The sequence below is a fragment of the Zosterops lateralis genome, assembly GCF_965231275.1.
Source record: "Zosterops lateralis genome assembly, chromosome: 14".
Classification (NCBI taxonomy): domain Eukaryota; kingdom Metazoa; phylum Chordata; class Aves; order Passeriformes; family Zosteropidae; genus Zosterops; species Zosterops lateralis.
This window is the reverse complement of record NC_139774.1, coordinates 4,320,638-4,343,360: the sequence shown is the minus strand read 5'-3', so window position 1 is coordinate 4,343,360 and position 22,723 is coordinate 4,320,638. Positions and strand designations below refer to the sequence as shown.

General features: G+C 50.6%; 1 protein-coding gene across 4 annotated transcripts in view; it reads right to left on the bottom strand.

Annotated features, from left to right (window-relative positions):
* The window catches only part of LOC310915172 (rho GTPase-activating protein 7-like), a 50,616-nt gene extending 37,566 nt beyond the window's left edge, over positions 1-13,050 (bottom strand). For 3 of the 4 annotated variants that reach the window (XR_014591152.1, XM_083871851.1, XM_083871852.1), the window contains exon 1: positions 8,532-8,776. Coding sequence is in view for 3 of the 4 variants with exons in the window: in XM_083871851.1 (XP_083727977.1) it covers positions 8,532-8,748 (217 nt within the window). In the remaining variant the exon portion in view is untranslated. Of the gene's footprint in view, positions 1-8,531; positions 8,777-12,926 lie in introns of those variants that run through there. The other variant, XM_083871854.1, reaches the window with a different exon arrangement.
* Between the last annotated feature and the right edge of the window lie 9,673 nt (positions 13,051-22,723).

Below are 22,723 nucleotides of genomic sequence, written 5' to 3'. Positions count from 1 at the left end.
CTGCTGAGTGTGAACTAGAGCTGAAGTTCAGCCCTGGTCTGCCAGTGCTGTCTCCAGGCTGGGGTCATTGCAGGGAACATCATTCCTGAAGGGTGGGGCTATAAAGAACATTTTTAGGAAAGGGTTATTTTTGTGTGCTTATTCCCAGAATGGTCCCAGGGTAAAATCCATACTGGCTGTTTTTCCAAGTCTCATTTACTCTTAATCAACATCCACAGAAAACTGAGGCAAAAGTTCTTAAAATACTCAGAAAGCAGCTTTGCTTCTTGACCATGCTGTTCCACAGCCATCTTCCAGCAAAGGTAAAGGGAAAACCACACTTGCTCCTCATACAAACATGCACCAGACAAAACTCTCAGAACCTTGAACCATCAGAGTCAGGGATCAACCCCAGCGACAGGATCAGCTCTGCCCACACTTCTCCTTTGGCTGCTCATTTTTCCAGCAGACCTGTCTGCAAACAGACCCCAGTCCTTGATCCCTCAGCCCATCTCTCCCATGCACAGAGCAAGGAATAAAGCAGCACCCCACAGCCCCTCCCAAGTGTGCCCCAGCAGCCAGGGGTAGCAGTTACTGCTCAGCTCGAGGTTGAGGAGACCAGTCTCAGCTTTGAAGAGCACATTTGGATGCACGGCAGCTTTCACTTTGAGGCGTCCTCCCCCTCCAGCACAGCAGACATTAAATATGTGCATATTGAATGCTCTGCCAGCTCTGCAGCCATCAGGCTGGATCAGCAAGGGGAGCTGCCTGAGTGATTCGGGTGTCTATGGAATGTCAGAGCCTGCAGGTACAGCCAGGGTGACATTTTCAGAAGTATCTACGTTTCTGAGGCTCTTCAAGCTCCATTGAAACTTGCTTGAGGTGAATTTGAATGGAACATAGGCCCCCAGATCCTTTTTGTATTTTAGGTTAGCTTCTACCCTTAAATTTTGCAATAAATAACAAGCAGATACTGCTTGGAAAGTTGAGAGCCGAGTGAGAGTTTGGGTAGCATGATCATGGGCATAAATGAGCAAAATTCCTTTGAATATTGAAAGTAGATTTGATGTGGTGCTCAAGGTCACACAGCAAATCAATGGGCAAAACTGAAGCAAAGCCCTGAGGGCATATTACTTGCCATCAGATGCAGGAGGTATTGAGTAATTGCACAGACTTCGAAGCAGCATTACATCAACTTAACATATGGCTAGAAAGGGGCTTGGGGAGCTTCAGTGATTTGCTGGAGGGGAGAGAGAGTCAAGAGCAGGGCTGATATTGGATTTGAGCAGCAAATATCACACAGGTAACCTGGCACGGGGAAGCCTGCTGCTATTTATACTCTATAAAAATTCTGATTTTACTGCCCTAGTTTTCAGTATATCCACTGCTGGAAATGTGAGGAGTCCTCCACTTGAAGGACACATCTTGCTGACTGTTGGCAGTGTGCTGGGAGATCCTGAGGTGAGAGATACTGAAGACTTGGCTCTGGCATGGCCCTGCTGGGTGGGTGTGTCCCAGTGAGAACCTGCCCCGTGGCTGCTGATCTTCCCCACCAGCAGCATCTTTACCAGCCCCACCTGGCAACCACTTGCCTCTCATTTCAGCTGTCAAAATTATATTTATTGCTAGTGCAGTATTTCCTGTTTCCTAATTTGGATGGTTCCCTCAGTCATTTTTCCACTAAAAAGCTTAAGTATTTTTTTTTGAAAACATCTAAACAGGAAGAGACCTGACCTCTCCTTCCTGAACATCGTGTGCTCCCTGCTCCTGGCAGCAGCACATCCCTCCTGTGCCAGCTGCTGCAGCGACTCCAGGACAAGCTGAGGGCGGATCCCACACCTTGGGATGCTCATGGGCTCTGCTTGTGTGCACTCATGGGTTGCCTTGAAAGGCTCAGCAGTCTTGGGATCCCAGGAAAGTCCTTCCTATTCACACCCTGCTGGCCCCCAAGGCCAGCTCACTGCAGATGGATCCCTGTTCTGGTCAGCTGGACATCCCCCAAAAGGGGAAAATGCCCATTGATTCAAATGGTTTGATGTTGAGCCAGATATTTACTTCAGGCCTGGCCTGATACTGGGCAGCTCCTCTCCTGTGCACTTTCCTTGGGAACAGAATGGCTTGAGGGGTTTTCCCACTTGGAGACCTGCAGGGTGTGGGGCATCCATCACCACTGCACCTCAGCTGGGGAAGTGCAGCCCCTGGGGCAGAGCCATCCCAATCCTGCCTCCAGGTGCTTCCAGCAAGAGCCCCAGGGAGGAATTTCTCTTTCCCTGAGCTGGACAAGCTCTACACCCCAGGATTCAGATCTGTGCTTGCTGTCCCCTGCCATTGGGATGCAGCAGGTGCATCCAGCCCAGCCCCACTGCAGGACCCAGGGACAATTTTGAGGTGCTGGGATGGGGGCCTGAGAGCTCTGCCCACTGCCAGGATCCAGCTCCTCTCCTTGGGAGAGCTGTGCTGCCCTCAACAGACATTACACACTGAGGCTTTGGACAGACAAACTCCCTGCACATGACTGATGCTGAGTTGGGCAGCTCTGAAGCAGAGCCCAGAAGCAATGAGGGGGTAATTTCCTTCCTGCTGGCAGTGCAGAGTTCCCTGGCACTGGCACATCCCAGCTCTGGGGCACTGCACTCCACCATGGGGAATGCAGCAGGAGCCTGTGCTGCATTCCCAGCCAACAGGGGAGTAGGATAAATGGGAAAAAGTTGGTTCTGCCTTCAGGAGGTGGAGAAGCTAATGCACTTCATTCCAGGAGTGTCCACATAGCCCCAGGGAAGGAGAGGAGAGATGCCAAAGCCTCTGTCAAACCCTCTGGCTGGGGGACAGTGAGGGAACTACCCTGTAGCCCCACTTCCCCAGGGCTGGGCTAAACCCATGCTGCCCTGGGTTCTCCTTGCAGAGATTTAATGGCCAGGCTCCAGAACCAGCTCTTTGGCTGGTGCAAATCAAAAGCTGACACACCTGAGGGTGACAGGACAGAAAAAGAGTGAAAAAAAACCCAACAAGTGAAAGGAAACTTGGGGCCCTGCATGTGTCTGTGCCCACAGATTGCTCCTGCAGAGCTCTTGGGCAGCTGCCTCGAGCACACCCTTATCTGCACTCTCCTCCAGAAGCCCTCAGCCTGGAAATCACATTCAATACATGCAGTGGGGCATATTTAACATACCAGTGTGGGGCCTTGCAGCAGTTTGGTCATGCTGCAGAATTAATCCGAGATTGGTGATAACTGCAGAAAATTAGATTTATGTTAATTCTTTTTTAATGTTGGGGTTTTTTCTCAAAGAGTTGCTGTTCCAAGTCCCAGCTCTATCCTACAGCAGTGAATCTGTAATGCCACCCTCCTGTGGCACAGGAAGGAGGACTCTGGGCTGTTTTTGGAGCTTGGGCAGGTGGCCTCACCTGGCAGTGGCTGCCTGGAGCAGGAGCCAGGTTGTGGCCATGTTTTTATGGAATGCTGTGAGGCTGCACCACTTCCCCAGAGCTGGAACCAGGCTCCAGCCCCCCAGCACAGCAAATCCTTCTTCTCCCAGCTATGCTCAAGCACCTTCTGCTGTGTTGGCTGCTGCAGGGGGATGGCAACGACAGCGTGCTCAGCTCTCATTCTCTAAGGAAAAAGCAGCACATGGAGTATTTCAGGAGACTCCTGATATTAAGGCACAGTCACTAACTGTGGCTAAGTAAGATCTGTAGATGTTCTGGACTGGTGCCAAAGAAGGGGGGAAAGGCAATTCCAGACAAAGGAAAGCAATAATGTGTTGTTGGTCAGGAAGATTTATGTGGTGACGATTAATAGCAGCGAGTGGCTCACAGCGACAGCCCATCCATCCTGTCTGTGGCAGGAGCACACACTGCTGGGTGCCTGGGCAGCACAGTGTGACAGCCAGGTCACTCATAGCTGCTGTTTACACTCCTCCAGGTTCAGGGGTGCAGGCAGTGGCTCCCCTTTGCACACACAGAGCACAGCCCTGCTTCCCCTCACTCACTGCCTGTTTGTATCCACCCAACATCTCTGCACACAAGGAGCTGCTCTCCAGGCTGGACCAGCATCCAGAGTACAATATCTCACTCAGGCTGGGCAGAGCCTGGTGTCAGGATCAGAGAGAACACAAGGAAAGCTTCCCACTGCACATCCCTGGCTGTGTAGTTTGTTTAGTCTTAGACTGGGAAAGCTGTGTTTGATTTTGGTGGTAAATGAAAGGCACAGAGTGATGCCATCATTAATTCAACAGCTACACTTCACCCAAGAGCTGCCTGGGTGGGGTGGCCTCAGCAGCCTGGGTCTGTACAAAAACCACTTCAAACAGGAGGTTTAAATGCTGTAATTGCTTTAGTTAGTCAGCAAATGCTTCACACTCATATATACTCCTAGTCTTTTAACAATACACCAAGTTTTTTACAGAGCTGTAACAAGTTCAGAAGATGACTTGCCTATCCCATCACCAGCCTGCCCAAAGCTGCCCACGTGCACATCCTACCCCTGCTCAGCACAGTGCTCAGTGGGAAAACACACACTGTTAATGCTGCCTGGGCTGCTGAGCTGATTAAAGATTCAGCTTGGATGGGAGAGGAAGTGCAGGGTCCGGCATGGTTTCCTGTGTGCCTATAAATATCCATGGGGATGGTTTAGGCAGAGGTCAGCCCCAGGCAGCTGCATGAGTGCCTGTTCCTTTGCCTTGTGCTGGTGGAGTGGTAAAACTTGTCCCCTCTTAGAGCAAGAGCTGTGGGACACAGACAGTGAGCTCCTGCTGCATCACCTGATGTTTAACAGTAATCAGTTTAACATTTTCTGCAGTGGGAGCAGGGCCACTGGACACCTCCCAGGGCAGGGGTCCCACCAGGGTCACCCCCATGGGCTGGCACCAGGCGAACCTCTCCAGTCACCTGTTGGTCTCTCAGACTTTGCTGAGTGCCACATGAAAGCCAGAAGTGTTTCCAAAATGCTCTAGAAGGCAAGAACAGAGAGAAAGATGCTATCTGTGTGCTTTGGTCCAGCAAAGGGACTTTAGGGAGCAGTTTTGCCCTGCCCAGAGTGGGTTGGTTGGGGGTCCCCAGAACAGGTGGCTCTCCTCATCCCCACAAACCCAAGCACACTGTGACATCTAGTGGCAAGTTACCCCAGAGCCCAGGGAAAGCTGTGCCTGACAGGCCTTTCCCACAGCTCACACAGCCAGCTCAGACAGGTTTGCTTTGTTACACACTCTTGAGGTGCCTCTGTGCACCTAAACCTGTATTTAGGTGTAACAGTGAGTGTTGCATGTATGTGTGAGCAGGTATGAGAGTGTGTGCTCATTGCTCAGGCTGAGGTGTGGAGGTGACAGGGACCATGTTTGGTGTGCAGCTTGGGCCATATGTGACATGGCTTTCAACCAGTGTCCCCAGCAGAGACCAGTACTGCTGTTTGACCAGCTCAGGTGGCCTTGCCAACATTCCCCAGAAGCCAGGGGCACACAGATCAGAGAGATGGAGCAGCAGACAGGGCACCCTGTACCCTTCCTGCACATTGACCTCCACCTCCTCCCCACCCTTTGGCAAGGTTTATTTAATATTTCACTCTTTTTGGTCAACTCAGTTTGATTTCATGCACCACCATCAGCGACATATTCCATATTAGCTGAATAATGATACAGAAATTAAATCAATAGGCTTTTTCTAACAAGTAGAAAGGCCTCATCATGGGTAGCATGAGTCAGGGATGTCATCTGATTACTGGGCTGCTTTGTGAAAGAAGGGACAAACAAATACCAAATATGGGGAGTAAAACTGAAAAAAAGAGGTCACATTTCAAGAAGATCCTCATTCCTGTGTGAGAGTTCAGAACTGGGCAGGAAAGTGGGAAGCTGCTGTGCAGCACAAGAGCACCAGCCTCTTCACACAAGACCCTCTGTGCACCCACCACAGACCTGCCCCCCACAAACTCCCTGCTCCTGGAGGAACATGGAAACAGCAGCAAAGTCTGCAGTGTCAGAGCCCTGGAGAGCTGAAACCAGGGTGGGCAGCACCAATCCTGCTCCAGGTGCTTCAGGTCTCTGAAGTAGGCTGAGACTTACCAGTGGTGCCCAGGCTGCAGTGCCAGAGGCTCTCAGGCACCACAGGAAAAACCTCCCGAGCCACTAGCAGGGCCTCTCCTTTGTGTCTGCCTTCCATAAAACTTAGTTTAATGCACAAAACGGATCCTATATGATTTATTCACCAGAGAAGCCAAGCTCCCTTCCCACACAAACATTCCTTCCACCAGCTCCAGGTCCTGCCTTTTCCCAGGAGCACTGAGGGAAGCAGGATGAGGTGGAGGAGGGATGGGAACAGCAGGCAGTGTGTGTGCTCAGCCCCCTGCTGCACAAGGCTTGCTGGACCAGTTTTTGGCAGGTGTCAGATTTTTTTGAGAGCCAGATTTTTGGCATGTGTCAGATAACGTTAACCCTGGAAGTGTGAACCCTGCAAATGGTGAACTTCAGAAGCTGAAACAGCAAATTTATACCAAAAAAGAGCAGCAATCCACACAAAAACACTCCCAGAAACACCTCCCCATTTCTTAATAGCTTTCTGATCACAGGGTGAGTGCTGGGGACAGGGGGTACCTGTGCTGCCAGCCAGGAGTGCTGACCCCAGCAGCCCCCAGCAGCTTCCTCAGCACTGCACAGCCCCCATGGGTGCTGCCAGGACCTGGCTGACCCTGCTGCCCACCTCAGGCTGGGCTTCATGCCTGCTGCTCCTACTGCCAGCAGCTGTCAGCAGGGAATGAGCCCACAGAGAGGTGGATGGTGGCTTCTCCCAGCCCAGCACCCCTGTGGCACAGCAGGCATGGCTAAAGGAGGGTTCTTCTCTGTGGCTTGGCCCTTCCTGACCTCCAGCCAGCACCCCTCTGGTCACTTCCCACAGTGGTCATGGCATCAGCACTCCAGGGCACTCCACTCTTACAGGGAATACCTGGCAACACAACCCATTCCTGTCTCGTGACTCTTAGCTTATGTCAACAATTTATTCATTACCGAAACACAAGTAATTTTCTACCTTAAAAAGTACACCTCCACTACTGCCTGGGAGACCTGTGTGTACCAACAGATGGATGCTCAGATCTGGCCTGAAATGCAGCAAACTAATTGTGTTTCTCCCCATTCCTCGTGCTCGGCACATTGCCAGGGTGACGCAGAGCAATGAGAAATAAATTGATTCGAAACTTGGCCAGAAAGCATCAGCAAACAGAGGGTTGAAAACTCAGCTTGATTTATTTTATAGAGAGGCAAAGGACAAGAAATGCAGTGCTATTCCCAATTGTGGTCCTGGCAAACAGGCCTCCAAGATCCATGTGAGAGCAGAGCTGCTGGTGAGGCTGGGCAGCCCCAGGGGCTGTCTGACAGGGGAGCGTCGCTGGGACGGGACATGGCACTAATTCCCTTTATGAAAACATCCACTGCAACCCTTGCCTCTCCTGCCCAGAGAATACAAAGTGTTTTACATGAAGCAATATAATAAAGGCCGCCTTCTAACACGCAGACTCTTAACACCCTCCTACAGGGCTGTCAGAGTTGCTGTAGGATTTTTCTGGCATTTCAAAGCAAGCCTTAGGCAAAGGCAGAAGCTGGGGCTGGCCCAGTTGATGGGCAGAGAAATGCCAGGACTGTCCCAGCATGGGGCACCAGTTCCTGCTATTGGGGAGCTCCAGCCCTGGCAAAGGGACCTGGGCAAAGCAGGAATGAGACGAGAGGAATGGAGGGGTTGAGGCAACTGAGACAGAAACCACCCTAGGGGACATGGGAAGGACATGGGAGCACAGCTGAGCATGGAGGCCTGGAGCAGCAGCACTGTCCCTCTCCAGCCCCAGCTGGTGCTGGGTGACAGCCACACACTGCTGCAGGCTCAGGCACCCCCCCAAAGGTCCCCTCTCACCTTCTTTCCTCCCAGGGAAAATAAATAAATAAATAAATAAATAAAAATCAGTCTTGCTATTGCTTTTCAGGAAAAATGCATCAGTGCTCAGGGTGATGTCCTCTGATGCTGGAGGCCTGACATGCTGTCCCCACAGCTGTCCCTGCTGCTGTTTTCCAGCTCTGCCACCCCACTGGGTCCCCATGGAAAAGCCATTCCCTGCCCCGGCTGTGCTCACTCCGTAGGGATGAGGCTCCCGTGGGAGCACTGAGGTTAGCAGCAGGGCTGGAGCCAGTCGGGTGGCAGCAGGGTTGGTGGCTGCTCCTCTCGAGAGGACGAACCTTTGCCAGGCAGGACCTTCTGTCACATTGTCTCCCTTCAGGGACCACTGAATGCCCACTGTGGGATTTGCAGATGCTGAAGTGTTAGATCTCAAAACTCCTAGTAACTAAATTTTTTCTTCTAAATTCTAAACAAGATGTATCACGGAAAATCTTTCTGTTTGCTGTTAAATGAGCCCAAATAGAAGCAGCACATCCCAGGAGGGAACAGCCAGACCTACACCTCTGCCGTTCCCTCCCGAGTTCGTGCCTTGTTTTCTGCCTAATTGCATTATAGTTTGATTGCTGGTTTAAAAACCTTAAAGAAACACAGTAACCAAGGAAAGAAAACAAACCCCCTCCTACCTTCCATGGGGAGAGGCGACTGCAGCGGGTCCCTGTGCTGTGCAGAAGTTACTCCTGTGTCCCTGGGAGTGAGCAAGTCCTGCCTGGGGCGACTGAACTCCCAAGCCCATCTGCTCGGCTTTAAGCGGGACGGCTGAGATCCCACCCAGGACGGGGTGGAGAATCCTCCCTGGGAAAGAGCAGCTCGGTCACAGCTCCTTGCAGCCGCCCTGCGCATCCCGGGGCTCTGACAGCCGCTTCCTCTCTCTGCCCCTCGGAATTCCGCAGCCTCTCCGGCTGCCATCGCTCATCAGCATCTGCAGCCCGGCCCGCCCCAGGGACCGCGTTGGGCAGGGCCAGGGGTGTGGATGGCGTGGGTCCCAGCAGGGAATGCTGGCAGGATAAGCACAGGATACACAGTTTGTTGCAGGATGGAGAGGAGTGGAGCGCACGGAGGTGCTCGAAGCCCTGCGGTTACATCAGTGAGGAATCCTGGAGCATCTGGAGCAGGGCCCAGCAGAGAGAGCCCAGGGCAGGGCACACTGCTGAGCGCTGCCGTGGGGACACCACCCTGACACTGCTCCAGCTCTGCCACAGGCAACGGGAAAAACAGCTTCAATCCAGTGCTTTTCACCAGAAGTCTTTCAGATTGAAACTCTTTTGCACAGCAAAGGTTATTTTCTTGAAAACAAAGTCTCTAGGGAATTCATTCGGTCTGGGGGAGGGGCAGCTGACCATGGTTTGAACGTCCCTAACAGGGGACAGTCCCTGGGTGAAGTGGCCCTGCCACACCAAGGGGCACGGAAGGCAGTGCCCACCTTCCTGCCAGCTCACCCCAGTGCCCTGTGGCCTGGAGTTCCCTTGGGCTGTGGCCAGGCAAAGGATGCTAGTGCTGTGTTTGGGCTTTGAGGTGTTTATTGCCCATCCACATGCATTTATTCAGCTCTGGGTGAATTCTCTCTATGTGAACTGCCCAGCACCAGGCAGCTCCCAGGGCCCAGGCCTGGCTGCCACTGCCACAGCTCACACAGGGGACATTTACATTTACATTACAGTGGAGAGATGGAGAAACAGAGAGGGTACAACAGCAGAGACACAGCTGTCATTGCTACCAGAGCAGTGCTGAGCCCTGGTCTGTGATTTCAGCACTCAGCACACACAGGATACCTGACAGGGCACTGGTGCTCTTTGCTGATCCACTCTGCGCCACACAGACTCACACCAGCTAACAAGGCTAAGCACTAATAAAGCAAAATATAAGAATATCCCAGGTCTCAATGCCTATGACACATACGACTCAAACTGAAATTTGCTACCACTGATGAGGTTTCTGGTCGGAACCAGCTTCTGTATCATTGGAGGGGGACATTCACACTCAGGTCCTGGTCACTCTGCCCAGGGTGTGGTTAGGACAGTCACATCCCTTAAGGAGGTACATGGGTGTGGTGAGAACAGAAATTAGCTTCTGAGGCCTTCTGAAATAGGATGTCTGAAGGAATTGGCTTTTCTGATTTCCTTTCCTAGAGGATATGGAGACACAAGCCTCACAGAGGGCACCCTCAGCAAAGGGGTTTGGTGGATGTGTCACCCCAGCTGAGTGGAGTGGCAGTGCATGGAGAAGCCAGCACTCGGCAGGACACTGGTCCCTGCATTAAAACACCTAGCACAGAAATTGAGTAGAAAACACCAAAATTCCCTTTCAAAAGAGGAGCACAAAGCCCTGGAGCATTCCAAGTCCCATCTCACACACTTATACACCACAAGCACTAATGTGGGCAGAGCTGGCCCTGCTGGCTCAGGCGGGCAGGAGAACAGGAGAGCAGGAGAGCAGAACACGATAGCAGGAGAGCAGCAGAGCAGGAGAGCAGGAGAACAGGAGAGCAGGAGAACAGGAGAGCAGGAGAGCAGGAGAACAGGAGAGCAGGAGAGCAGGAGAACAGGAGAGCAGGAGAGCAGGAGAACAGGAGAGCAGGAGAGCAGGAGAACAGGAGAGCAGGAGAACAGGAGAGCAGGAGAGCAGGAGAACAGGACAGCAGGACAACAGGAGAACAGGAGAGCAGGACAGCAGGACAACAGGAGAACAGGAGAGCAGGATAGCAGGACAGCAGTGCTGGGGCTGATGTGCTGTCCCTCCCTGCAGCCAGGCTCGCTCTCCATCCGTGGCTCTGAGCCTCCCCCGTGTGACGCCGCTCCCCAGGGCCCGCCTGACCCCGGCTTCCTTCCCAGCCTCTCTGAACTCCCGGGCCCTCCGAGGAGCAGCACCACGGTATTTTTAGCCTGTTTACAAAGATAGAGCAGTCCATTTGTGTGCAGCTTGCAGCCAGGGAGCACAAGCCATGCAGGGCAGCTGGCAGCCATCTGGCCAGGGCAAGGGATGGCTTCAGAGGTGAAAAGAGAACCAGAAGGAGCATCAGGAAAACATCAACATTTTGCCTTTAAAAAGCATTCAATACATTTCCTTTAATAAAAAATTTAGTAAATTTTAAAGCCCTTCTTTTGGGGCTCCTTCAAGTGCTGAGAGTTTCAGCATCCGCCCAAGTGATAACCCAGTGCAGAAGCACTACAGGCTCCTGCTGCTCCCTCTGCCATTGCTGGACACCACAGGGCCAGAGGAATCACAGGGACCCACCAGCTGGATCTATTATGCAGTCTCCATGGAAGCATTATCCACTGTACCAATTTCTTTCCCAAACTGTGATGTTTGAGCTGAGGACACCAGTCCAGAGCCAGCTCCTCCAGGAAATCACCTGGAGTTGGTGCATACAAGTCACATCAGCCTTTGGGTGTCCTGTCACCTCACAGTACCTGTGGTAAACCAAGAAGCAGCTGTATTTCAGCTCTTGCACCTAGTGCAGGCTGACAAACACCACCCACAGCTCTGTCCTTTCAACTTATAAAAATATGTCCATGCTGCTTTCTCACAGCCCAGCTCAAAAGGCTCCCTGATGGTGCTGAGCCTTCTTCACACCATCTGGAGTAAAGAGCTGCACATTGAGTTCTGGCTGTTGTTTTGCAGAAGGAAGAGACCATCCACCTGGCAGAACTTGTGTCACCCAGCTCCTTAGTAATGGCCATGCCTGACATTCCTGCTGACCAACAAATCCTGTACCAATGTGTGATGAACCCCCAGTGCTCCCAGTAGATTGTAGTGCTGCTCTGCTGGGATGGCCTGCACAGATGCCAGCACTGACTGGGTTTGGTGCTGCTCCTCAGCCCAGCACAAAAGCCCAGAGGCACGACCAGCACACTCAAATTAAATCTGGGATCTTCAAAGTGGTTTGAGCACCTTGGAGGCACAAAAATCATAGATCTTGTACACAAAAGCAATTCCCAACGTCCTGTTCCCCTGCTGAAAGTCCCCAGTTAATCTGACAACCTCTTTGCTCCATCCTAGTTGTGAACTGAAAGACAACCTCAGCCCAAAGGGTAACTTGGCTCTCGCTTTGACAGAGGAACAGGGATGTTTACAATAACAATCCAGCCCCTTGGCACCTCTGAAAGGTCTGCTTATAACAAGTGAAGTGCATGTGGGCTTGGGGAAAAGAGAAATACCTTTACTCATTTTGAACTCTCTCTCAGGGATGCAGAGAGGGACACTCATCTGGCCAGAATCAAAATGCTACTACAAAACCTCCTATCTCTGTGAGATGAACACAAGCCCCAGGAGGAAAGACCTGTGCACAGCCCACCAAGCTGCTTGAAACAAAACTAATCTAGAAAGCCATTTTCAGTAACTGGAGCAGTTATTACTCTTGCCCTGGCAGGGATACTGCCAGACCCCTGCTGGGCACCATGCACCTGAGAGGAAGAACAGCTCAGTGCCCAGTGCTCACCATGGGGTCCCTGCACAGCCCAACACCTGCCACCCCCCAGCCCATCACCATCCCCACACAGCCCCAGGGTCTGCTCTGCCCACCTCTGCACATGCTCATACACAGCTGGAGAGCTCAGGGTGCAAGGCTTGGGGAAAGGTGGCTGGACACAGAGAAGGATTATTTCTGACAAGGCTTTCTGAAAAACCACTCAGGTTCAAGTTCACAAGTTTCTGTAAGCACCAAAAAGGAAGGTTTAAAAGTGACTCGGGTCACTTTTGGCACTGTGGTTGGTGGGCACTGCATGGCTGACTGACACTGCCATGTTTTAAAGTGTCTACAAAACTCCAGCTAAACAAAAAGTACAAAATTTAATTCTATGTAAGTCTGAGTATTTCCAGCTCTACATACAAATCATCAGCTCAAAACACCCGCATGGCCCCACCAGTGGCAAAGCAGCCTGGACAAAGGCAGCTCTGTGCTGTGACAGAAAATGCAGCAGCATTAAAGGGGCACCAAAAAAGTATTTTCCTTCTTTGATCAAGGCCGTAGCCCTGATGCCTGAATCACCCCAGAGTGGGATTACAGCTGCCCCTGGACTGACCTGCAAGGCGTTTTTCCCTGGCTGTTCTCCAGAAGCCATCCCAGGCCCAGCTGGTGGAGCCCCCGGGGTGGTCGCTGAGGCATCTCCTGAGGTGGGGCCTCCCCCGTGCTGCCATCCTCATCCTCAGCACACCCCGACCCTGGCACAGGAGCCACAGGTCAGGACCAAAGCAAATCCATTCCCTCAGCTCCTGCCTCTTAAGCTGGACTGGAACAGCCTCTGCCCAGGAGAAGCTGCAGGTCACTCCTGACCATGGCTCTGGCAGGAGCAGGAAGAAGAGCCAGGGACAGCAGCCCCCAGCAGGGTCCCAGCACAGAGCACAGCCCAGGAAGGCTTGGCTCCCACCTCCTGTAAACACAGCTGTTCCTTCCACAGGGAGGATAAATAAAGAGCTCTGCACCTCTGCATTCCCAACCCCTGCGTCAACTGTCTGCACACAGCACTTCATTGTGGGGTGGCTTTGCCTGGCTTTGGGATTTTTTGATTCATTTTGAATGGAGCAGGCCAGCCTAGAAGCAGAATAGGATGTTTCTCCTGTGTTAGGGGATTTACCTGAATGATTGTTTGATCCATTCTATTCTCCTTGAAAAGGATTTGGATTAAACATTCTCCAGACAAACTCCACTCCAAAGGCACTTCTTTCCTGTGCTGTCCATTCTCTAAGCAGCAATGGGGATATAAAAAATCCTCTTCCACTTACCTGGTCAGTTGTATGCCTGGAAATAGTTCCCACACAAGTATGTTCTTCCAAGCACATGCAAACATTGAATTTAAGTTTCCTCCCCATTTGGGATGTGAGAATGAAACATCTTTACAGTGGAAGTGTGTATGTACAAAAAACAAATACCTGACTCCTAGCTCAGCACTGGTGAAGCTCCTTGGCAAAATCAGTCCTGGAAAAGGAAAGGAATCAATGGGGAGGTGACTTGAATTGCAGGTGGTTGCAGGTGGCAGCTGGTGTTACATGTCACACATCCACCATGTCCAGTGCTGGCAGCAGGATTGGGCCAGTATCTCACAGGAGTGGGTTCCAGTGGTGTTTACTGAGGTGAGTTCAGCACACAGGACACTTCCCAAGCTGCTGCAGCACACACATCACTGCCACACACGTGTCCCTGCCACACACGTGTCCCTGCCACACACGTGTCCCTGCCACACACATGTCCCTGCCACACACACTTCACTGACACAGCCACCACTACCTCAGCTGGTACATCCCCAGCCCCCAGAGCTGCTCCTCACCAAGCACATCCTGCATCCAGGCTCACCCTGGGAGTCCCTCAAGCTGATTCCTTATGTTGTGGACTGATGCTGCAAGCCTGCATCCTGATTAAGACAACTTAATTAATGTCCCCCAGAGGAAAGAAACCCAAGGCTGACAGGCACAGTGGCTGCTCTGAGCTGTGAGCTGCAGCACTGAGCATCCCCTCCTCAGAGTCCTGGGGGACCAGGACCCCTCCTCAGAGACCTGCAGAGCACACCTGGTAGCTCTCAGCCACACATAATGCTTTTGATACAACAAACTGACATGCAGGACTGTGGTTTTTTCTGCAACACCTGAAGGTAGTATCAGGATGAGGAGAAAGCATTAAGGATATGCTTCCATTACAAAAAGTTCTTTGGGTTTGGACAAATGCAATCCCCAGCTATCACTGCAGGAGTATCCAGGCCATGTATCAGCCATTCCCTACTCCTCCTTGACTCGTCCCTTGGGAAATGCTCAGGGCAGGAAGCTTGTCCTGCACAGGGTGACACATCCAGGGTGCATCACAGGGAATTACACTTTCACAAGGATGAGACTTGACATGACAAAGGCATTTAGGTTTGAAAAAAATCCCATAAATGGCCACCTGAACACCAATGGCAGACACACATGTGGAAGAGGCTGTTTTCCACCCCAGTGCCCAGTGAGCCACATGGGGGGACATGGGGACAAGCTGAACCCTGTAAGGGCAAAGCAGAGCTCCTGGGCAGGGCCCTGGCAGCTGGGGACATCACACAGCCTTTGCACATGGCTCTGCTCAGGGGAAGGGAAAAGCATCATGAGAAGCTGGAAACTGAGACAGTAAAGTAACATTATGCTCATTTCTGCTCATTTTGGGACACTAAATGCTTAATCCTTGTAGTGTCACCTCCCACTGTAGTTATGCTAACAAAACCCAGAGCATTTTGGTTCTAAAAGCAGTGGAATGCATTTTGTGCCTCCTGCAGAGCTCTGCTGCCAGCCTGATCCCAGGGAAGTGCAGTTACCTTTGTGCTGCTGAGAGAAGGGGTGTGAGTTTGCAGAGGGCAGGAAGGAGCCATCAGGGGCATAGTGGCCATGGCTGAGCTGCCTCCTCGCAGGGGAGCTTTTCTCCAGCCTGTCTCTCCTTCCCCTGTGCTGGGGCAGGGCTGGGCACTGGGCATCTGCTGCTGCCTGTCCCACACACATCTGCTGGGGACAGCTGGCACCTTCCTTGTGGGGACAGCAAGCCAGGATGAGCTTCAGGTCGGGTGCCTCTCAGAGCACAAATCTGTCCTGCATCATTTCACTTTTAACTTGGTGAGCCCAGTGAGTCTGTGGCCATCACCTACAATTTCACAGAGCTATCGCAGCTGTAAAGAAGAAAATCTGCTTCATAAAGCCAAAAAATCAAGAATGAACAGTCAGGCTGTCCATAGAAAGGAGTTAAAGTACCTCCTGTTGTTTCCCAGACATGGCCCTTAAACATGAGGCGTGCTAAAAATAAAGCTGTGCTAGGAAAAAGCAGCAAAGAGCTCCACATTCCTCGAAGCTTCTCACACTCACATCTCCGCCCTGGGACTCCTGTGAGGCCCAAAACATTTCCCGAAACATCAGGCCATTTTGAGATGAAGCAAACATCCTCCCTCAGCAGATCTGTTTCTGTAATGTTGGCATTTTTAATTATCCAGAATGGTAAAACAACATACTTCAAGGAAATAAAAAACAAACCAAAACAAAAAACCAAACCAAAAACCAACACGTTAGCAACTAGTCATTAGGGTTCCTGCAAAAATAATCTGAATATGTCCATAGCATTAAAGGCCACGATACAACTGTTTTTATGCACAATTTAGCATTTCCCTTGTGGAGAACTCAAATGTTTGGGCATCTGGATTTCATCTGCACCTGAAGAGACCGTGGGTGTGATGTTTTAACTGCTGGCTGCAGCTGGTAACCATGTGTTTGGATCCTGCCACTCTCTCTCAGGAAGATTTAAAGGAGTGTATGATCATGCACATACTGTTAAAAAAAGATAAAGAACAACCTTAACAGCTAAGGTTGAAATCATGTCGTTCTTTTGCCCAAAAAGACAACTTTATTAGTCAGCACAGAGGAGTATTTATTCAGAGCAAAATAAAAACTGGATGGTCTGAAGATAAGCAGCTTATCAGTGAGCCAAAGGCCTCTGGCTGCACTCATGGCTCGCTGTTTGAGCCAGCCCAGGGGTGTCCTGTGGTTCTGCCATGGCAGGGCTGGCCATCAGAACATGCTGAAAGTCTGGAGGAAAAGGCATCTCTGACTTTTGTTTACATGCAGAATTTGGCCATTTCAACTCCTAGAAACCAACATGAGAGATTTCCTTCTCCTCTAATGTAGCAGCTAAAGCCATCATTTCCCAGGAGAGGCCATGGCAAGGGAGAGCTTTCCCTGGCAGAGGGGGGCTGTAACTCAGTCAGATATCCCCATCTAATGCCCACTCTCAGAGCACAGAGCAAACCTGCTGTCTGCTGTCCAAAACACCAGTTTTTACAGTGGTAAAAGCAGCCCAGGTCTCTCTTAGCCCCAGCTACATTCCTCTGTTACAAATAGCAGCATGGAGGTCACTCCTTCCCTGCCCCAAAGAAGTTTTCAACCAAGATTTTAAGATGATTTATAGGACAAGCAGCACTGTGTGACTGCAGACAGGTACATTGGCAGTTGTTTCCCAGGGCAAGTCCTCTGTCCCTTGTGAGGGACCAGCCTCCCACTGTCTCACAGGGACTGGCTCTGGTGGTGGGACAGGGCTGCACCCACCTGACTGCTCCAAGTGTCCTGTTTTGGATTAATTGCTTCCCAAAACCACCATGCAGCCCATTGCCCCTCCCGTGTGCCAGAGCAGAGGGGTGCAGGGAGCAGCAGAGGCTGTGGGAGCTGTGGGACCTTCCAGAATCCTGGCAGGGCAGACACGGGCAGTGGTCACACACAGGTCACATTCCCCAAACAAACACAGGCTGCTTGTTGGCAAGAGGAAGAGACCTGCAGGGGCCAGGGAGTGAGAATCCAGGGGGCAGTCACAACCCTCCCAGTTTGGTACCTGTGCAGGGAGGAGCTCCCTGCTGTAGCTTTGTCCTAAGGAACACTTTGCCTGGAGCAGTGACTGCTGGAAAAATGGAGCCCTGAACAGGGCTGATAAAATGAGGGGTGGGCTCAGCCTGTCCATATGAGAAGACCTTGCCAAGGCTCATCTCCTTGTCCCACAATGGGCTCCTACAGCCAGGAGCAAACACTCAGCTGCTCCTGTGACCCTCCTCCCCTCTTCCTCCTTCCTTCACTCAGGAAAGTTTACATTGCACATGACATTCCAGGAACATGCAGAACCTGGAAACAGTGCAGCTATTTGTAGTTTATACAAAAAAGGAATGTCATTTAATACCTTTAAAAATTGTGGAAGTCAATGGTGATCCTATAATGGTGCAGCCAAGGTACTCATTTATGGACACCTGGTTGCTCATCAATTCTGATTTTTAAATCAGCTCGTTATTCTGACACCCTTAAGCTATGGATTTTCCTTTTAAATGATCACTGCCACATAGCCTTGGTTATTTAAAATTTTGCTCTTCCATAATTGTTCTCTGGAACATATGAAGCTTCCACACCAGGAGAACAGCAGACAGCCTTCCAATAAGGCTGAGAGCCTGTGCCAGCACAGGGATTTTCACGCTATTTTAAGCATTTACAAGTTGTCTCAAGCCTTAAACGATAAAAACATCAAGTAGTGAGAGTGCACTGAACTCAATATTTTGCTGTTGAGGCAGCCTAGTGGGAACATGCTAGTGCAAACATTTGAATGTAAGCACCACCTGGAGGCACTTCCTCCAGCTCTGCCACGAGGAGTGAGTGGTGAGAACAGAAGCCCGGGCTGTGAGCAGGAGCTGCTGCCCTAGAAGGAAAGGTATTAGCTCTGGGAGGTGCTGAGGGAACACAGAGCCACATCAATGACAGCAACGGGGCTGAAGGTGGCAATAGACGACTTTAAAGGACCAGCGTTTGTGGGGAACAATTTAGAGGCTTAAGGAAGATTAAGCCTCAGTCATTAATGAAAACTTGTTTGAGCAGGTTGGCTTCATCACCCTGCCAAGGGCAGGGTTTGTGAGGAGGGGAGGTGCCCAGGCTTCCCCAAGCCCAGCACATCTCCCTGTGCTCTGTTTGCACACATCCTGGCAGGCTCACGAGTGCTTTAGTGGCACCATGGCACAAACAATTCCTTGTGTGTGACAGAACAGCTGCACCAGGCACAGGGGGCACCCAGGGGTGTTCAGCCCCAGCAGGACCAGCTGGCCACCTACACACCTCACCTGTGTGCCAGCACTGCCTGGGCTCAGGCACAGCCCAGCTCTGAAGGCACCAGGGAGGGTGCTGAAAGTGGCTCTGGGCTCCAATGGCACCAGATCCAAGTTCAGCAGCCCTGGAGAGCACTGGGACATGTGTCCTGCCAAGCCCCAAATTGCACTGCTGCAGGCTTTGCTGGCTTTCAGGAGCAGCTACAAGCAGAGATGTCAAACTGGGACAGATGTAATTGTGCCCTTCAGGAATGGCTGGTGACACACTGGGAAGAGGCTGTGCCCTGCAGAGTTGCTCCACAAAGGCATGAGGGAGTCACCCAACAAAAAAACCCAGCACCTTTTTAATAAAAAGGGTTTGCAAAATAATATTTTAAGAATGAAGGCATGTTTTCCAGTTATCTACACAAATATCATCAATAGCCAATAGCAGGGAAGAGTCCCAAGCTGAAGGAGTGATTTTATTTTTTAAAATAAGATGCCCTCAGTTTCCCATGAAATCCTCTGAAAGGAAAATATTGTGCAAAAATGCCCAACACACTTCAGTGTTCAGAGTCTCAGGATGATACATTTATAAGCATATACCAGGCTAAAAATTGGCAGCTCCAGAGGATCACGTCGCTGAAGACAGAGGATGAAGAGCCAAGCAGCACATTGTTAGAGTCTGAAAGAGATACTCCCTCTGAATCAAACACTGTTGTTGTAGGCGTGGGAGTCAGAGAGGATAGGACAGCAGTCTCGTATTTCTTCAGGGAACACAGGCATTTGAATGAAATCATGAATGATACTCTAAATGAGAATCATATTTCAAACAAACATGTAAGTGACAAGTGTTATTTCAACATGTCTAGTTTCGTATCTGTTGAAAGGGCTGTTAGGAAATCTCTCTAAAAATGCTGGAAATTTTTTTTCTACTCCAGCAACACTTGCCATCAGTGTGAGCTGCAGCAGCTGAGAGGGAGGCTCCAAGTGTGATGTTTATATTACTATTTTGTTGACACACTCTGATTCAGAAAAATACGTTCCAATAACTACAGTGACTAGAGACCAGTGATGTGTTAATTAAATATTGTGAGGAGTGACCAAAAGCCTTACTGTGCCATCAAATCACACTAAAATCACACGTGTTTTTTAGGTTAAACAGCATGTCCTAGGCACGAGAGCCCACCAAGTGTGAAACCCAACTTTGCCTCTCATGAGCAGATGTGGTGTTGAAGGAATCCCTGAGCCAGATCCACCTTCCAGAAGCAAAGGCTCTACCTTTGCTTTGGAGCTGTTTCCACTGAGGTTGTGCAGGGCTTGCTGCCAGCAGGAACACGAGCAGCAGCAGCAGCACAGGTCACCTGTGCTCACACAGCCTGCAGGGCTGCCCCAGCCTGCCCCAGCAAGAAACCCAGTGTGTTACTGGATCATTATGGAGCAGGGATGTCTGCTGGTGGTAGAAAAGGTTCCCCAGGGCCAGCACAAGGTGCAGCCCCCTCTGCCCTCAGCTGCTCTGGGCTGCAGGCTGGGGGCACAGCCCAGGGATGCCCCAACAACCCCCAGTGTCCCTGGAAATGCTCCCAGATCAAGCTGGCCCAGAGGACTGTCTAGGTTGGATAAAGCTTAGCAAATATATTTAAAAATAACCTTAGGATGGTTCTGAGATAGGTTCAGTTCTTCAGTGATTTCAGCAAAGCCCACCTGGAACAAACCAGAGGTGCAGGATTCAGCATTGACTAATGGGTGATCTCTTAGTTGGTGGTCAAGGCAAATTGGGATTTCCTTGCTCCAGAAGAGCCACCACAACCACTGCAAGCACAGACAAGGCACACGCCAGTTTTCAGGTAGAACTCCAGAACTGGGGCTAAAGCTGTCACTCCTTTTGCAAACACATTACTTGGATTAACACAATCAAACTCCTGCTTATCAAGAAACTTTGAGGGTTTTTTTTTCTGCACAAGATATTTAATGATTCTCCCTGAAAAGTTACAGGGACGTTTGTGGAGGAGCTGGTGACTCAAAGGGACCTGGTGTGCTGCAGGGACCCCCACAAGCAGGACCTGAAGCTGACCCAGCCTGGATTCAGTTTCACCCAGAATCACACATTTGCAGGCCCATGTACCCAGTATTGGTCACTACCTGCAAAAGTGGTGGAAACTGAAGAAGCAAAAGCAGGAAAACTATAGGAGAGGTGGCGGGATTATTAGGAGTCATGTATGTTTACTGGGCTGGTTAAACAACCCCCCAGTTTTGATGTGAGAGTTGGCTTCAAAAATGTGTTTTGGTCAAAGTTTAAATGCCTCTGATGGTCAGCACATAAAATTAATATTGGACATGATGGTAAGGACATGCAGACTTGAAAAAGGGTCCCAAAGTGTAACAGTAAGGGTAATTTCACACAAAGATCTCACACAAAGCATCCTGGGTTGTAGTGGATCACTGTATATTTTTAACATTTCTTCTAGCAGATGTGGAGCTAAATTAGAAATACATGTGCCTCTGGATTATTGAGTCCCACCATGAGCCCATCATTAAACCATGTTCCCAAGTGCCATATCTGTGTGATACAGAACCATAGGGGGGAGTATCCAGTGTCACTGTCCTGAGCTACAGGCATGAGGGGACTCCCACTCACCCAAGTAGATCCTATGGGGGAAATCACAGCCCTGCGGCAGAGTCTATAGTGCCTATAGAGCCTGGGAGGGAAATGAGCAGTTATTTTCGTGTCAAGATTAATCTTGGGTTTGTTAGTTCTTACAGAGGAAATGGACGTGAAGCTGAAGTGCAACCACAGCCAGTGAACTGTCACCAATCAGCTTAAAATAAATACCACATTATTGTCTGAGGCTGGAACATGCTGTGGAGTGTTTTGTAACCATATCTGTGAGCTCAGGGAGCCTCCTGCATACTGCAGTGTTTGCCTAAAGCTCCTCTCTTGGTCTGGCAGCAGAGCTGTTTGCATTGGCATCTCTGCCCCTCTTCAAGGTCCCAGTGTGAGGGAGAAAAGCAGCTGAAAACGGAGAACTTGAAATCACACCCCTCTTATGAGATCCCCAGAGGTCCCATTCTCACCCTTCAGAGCAAAGAGCAGCAGTATTTGGTGTGAAAGATGCTTACAACATCTCTAACACATTCCTGGTGGGAGCTGGAACACATTTTTTACAACTGCCCTGTAGCAGGACTGAATATCTGTTTGTCTGAAGGTTTTTTCTCAGTCTGTCCTTCACTATGTTGTCTGTTTTCCTGTGGTAGCAGAATCAAACCCTAATCCTCAAAGGATATGAGAACATCAGGACCCAAATATTTTCCTGTCTTCTGCAGGTCTCAGTTTGAGCTGACAAAGACCCCAAAAATACCAGAAAGAGCTGGGGTGATTATCCAGAGGTAAAGGGATTAATTAGGAAAAGCTGGGAGAGCAGCCCTCCAGCTGTCAGCAACACATCTCACGCAAATGATGGCTACAGAGCCTGGAAAGGATCAGTTGATTCTTTTTACAAACAAAACATCTCAGGCTCTTGGAATGCCTCACCTTTCCTGATGTTGCCTCAGCCTCAAACTGCACCTCTGGTCCTGCCTGCGGGTCACCCCCACCAACAGCTCTGGGACAAGGGACTTGGGAAAGGCAGTGGTGGAAAGAGCACTGTTTCCAGAGGATGGTGAATGTCTGAAAACCTGGCTGCCATTAAATACCCCAGAAATGGCCAGGAAAGAGATCACTTTACCAGGTGCTGCACACTTGCAATTCCCCTGGTATCTTACAAAGCATGTGGAGGCTTCAGTGTAGGTCTGGGTTGTGCTTTTCCCCCCTTACCCTTCTGTCCTCTGCTCCCAGATGTTTGTGCACACCAGCACCTCAGTAGTGTGCCTCTCATGAAGGGTAAATCCTTCACTGAAGTCTCTGCTTAACCAGGGGACAAAGGAGAATCAGCAGCTGGGTGGGAAGCAGGGAGGGAGGCATCCAGGGCTCAGCACTGCCCACACCACCCTGTGAGCAGCTCTCCAACCCTGAAAAGTGATGCCTTTTCCTCACATCACTGCTGTGAACCCTCGTACACCCTACAAGGGAATTTTCCCTGGGAAGTTTTACTGTCTATCAAATGGTGTGAGTTACTCTCCACAAACCAGACCAAAGCCTGGGATGTAAAAAGTGCATGAACAGATTTCGTTAGAGGCAGCTCAGTGATTTACATATCTGGACATATCTGGTTATGAAAGACTCAACCTTTGATCCAGGTAACACAGCCCCTCCAGGAAAGTGAGGGGAACCTGCA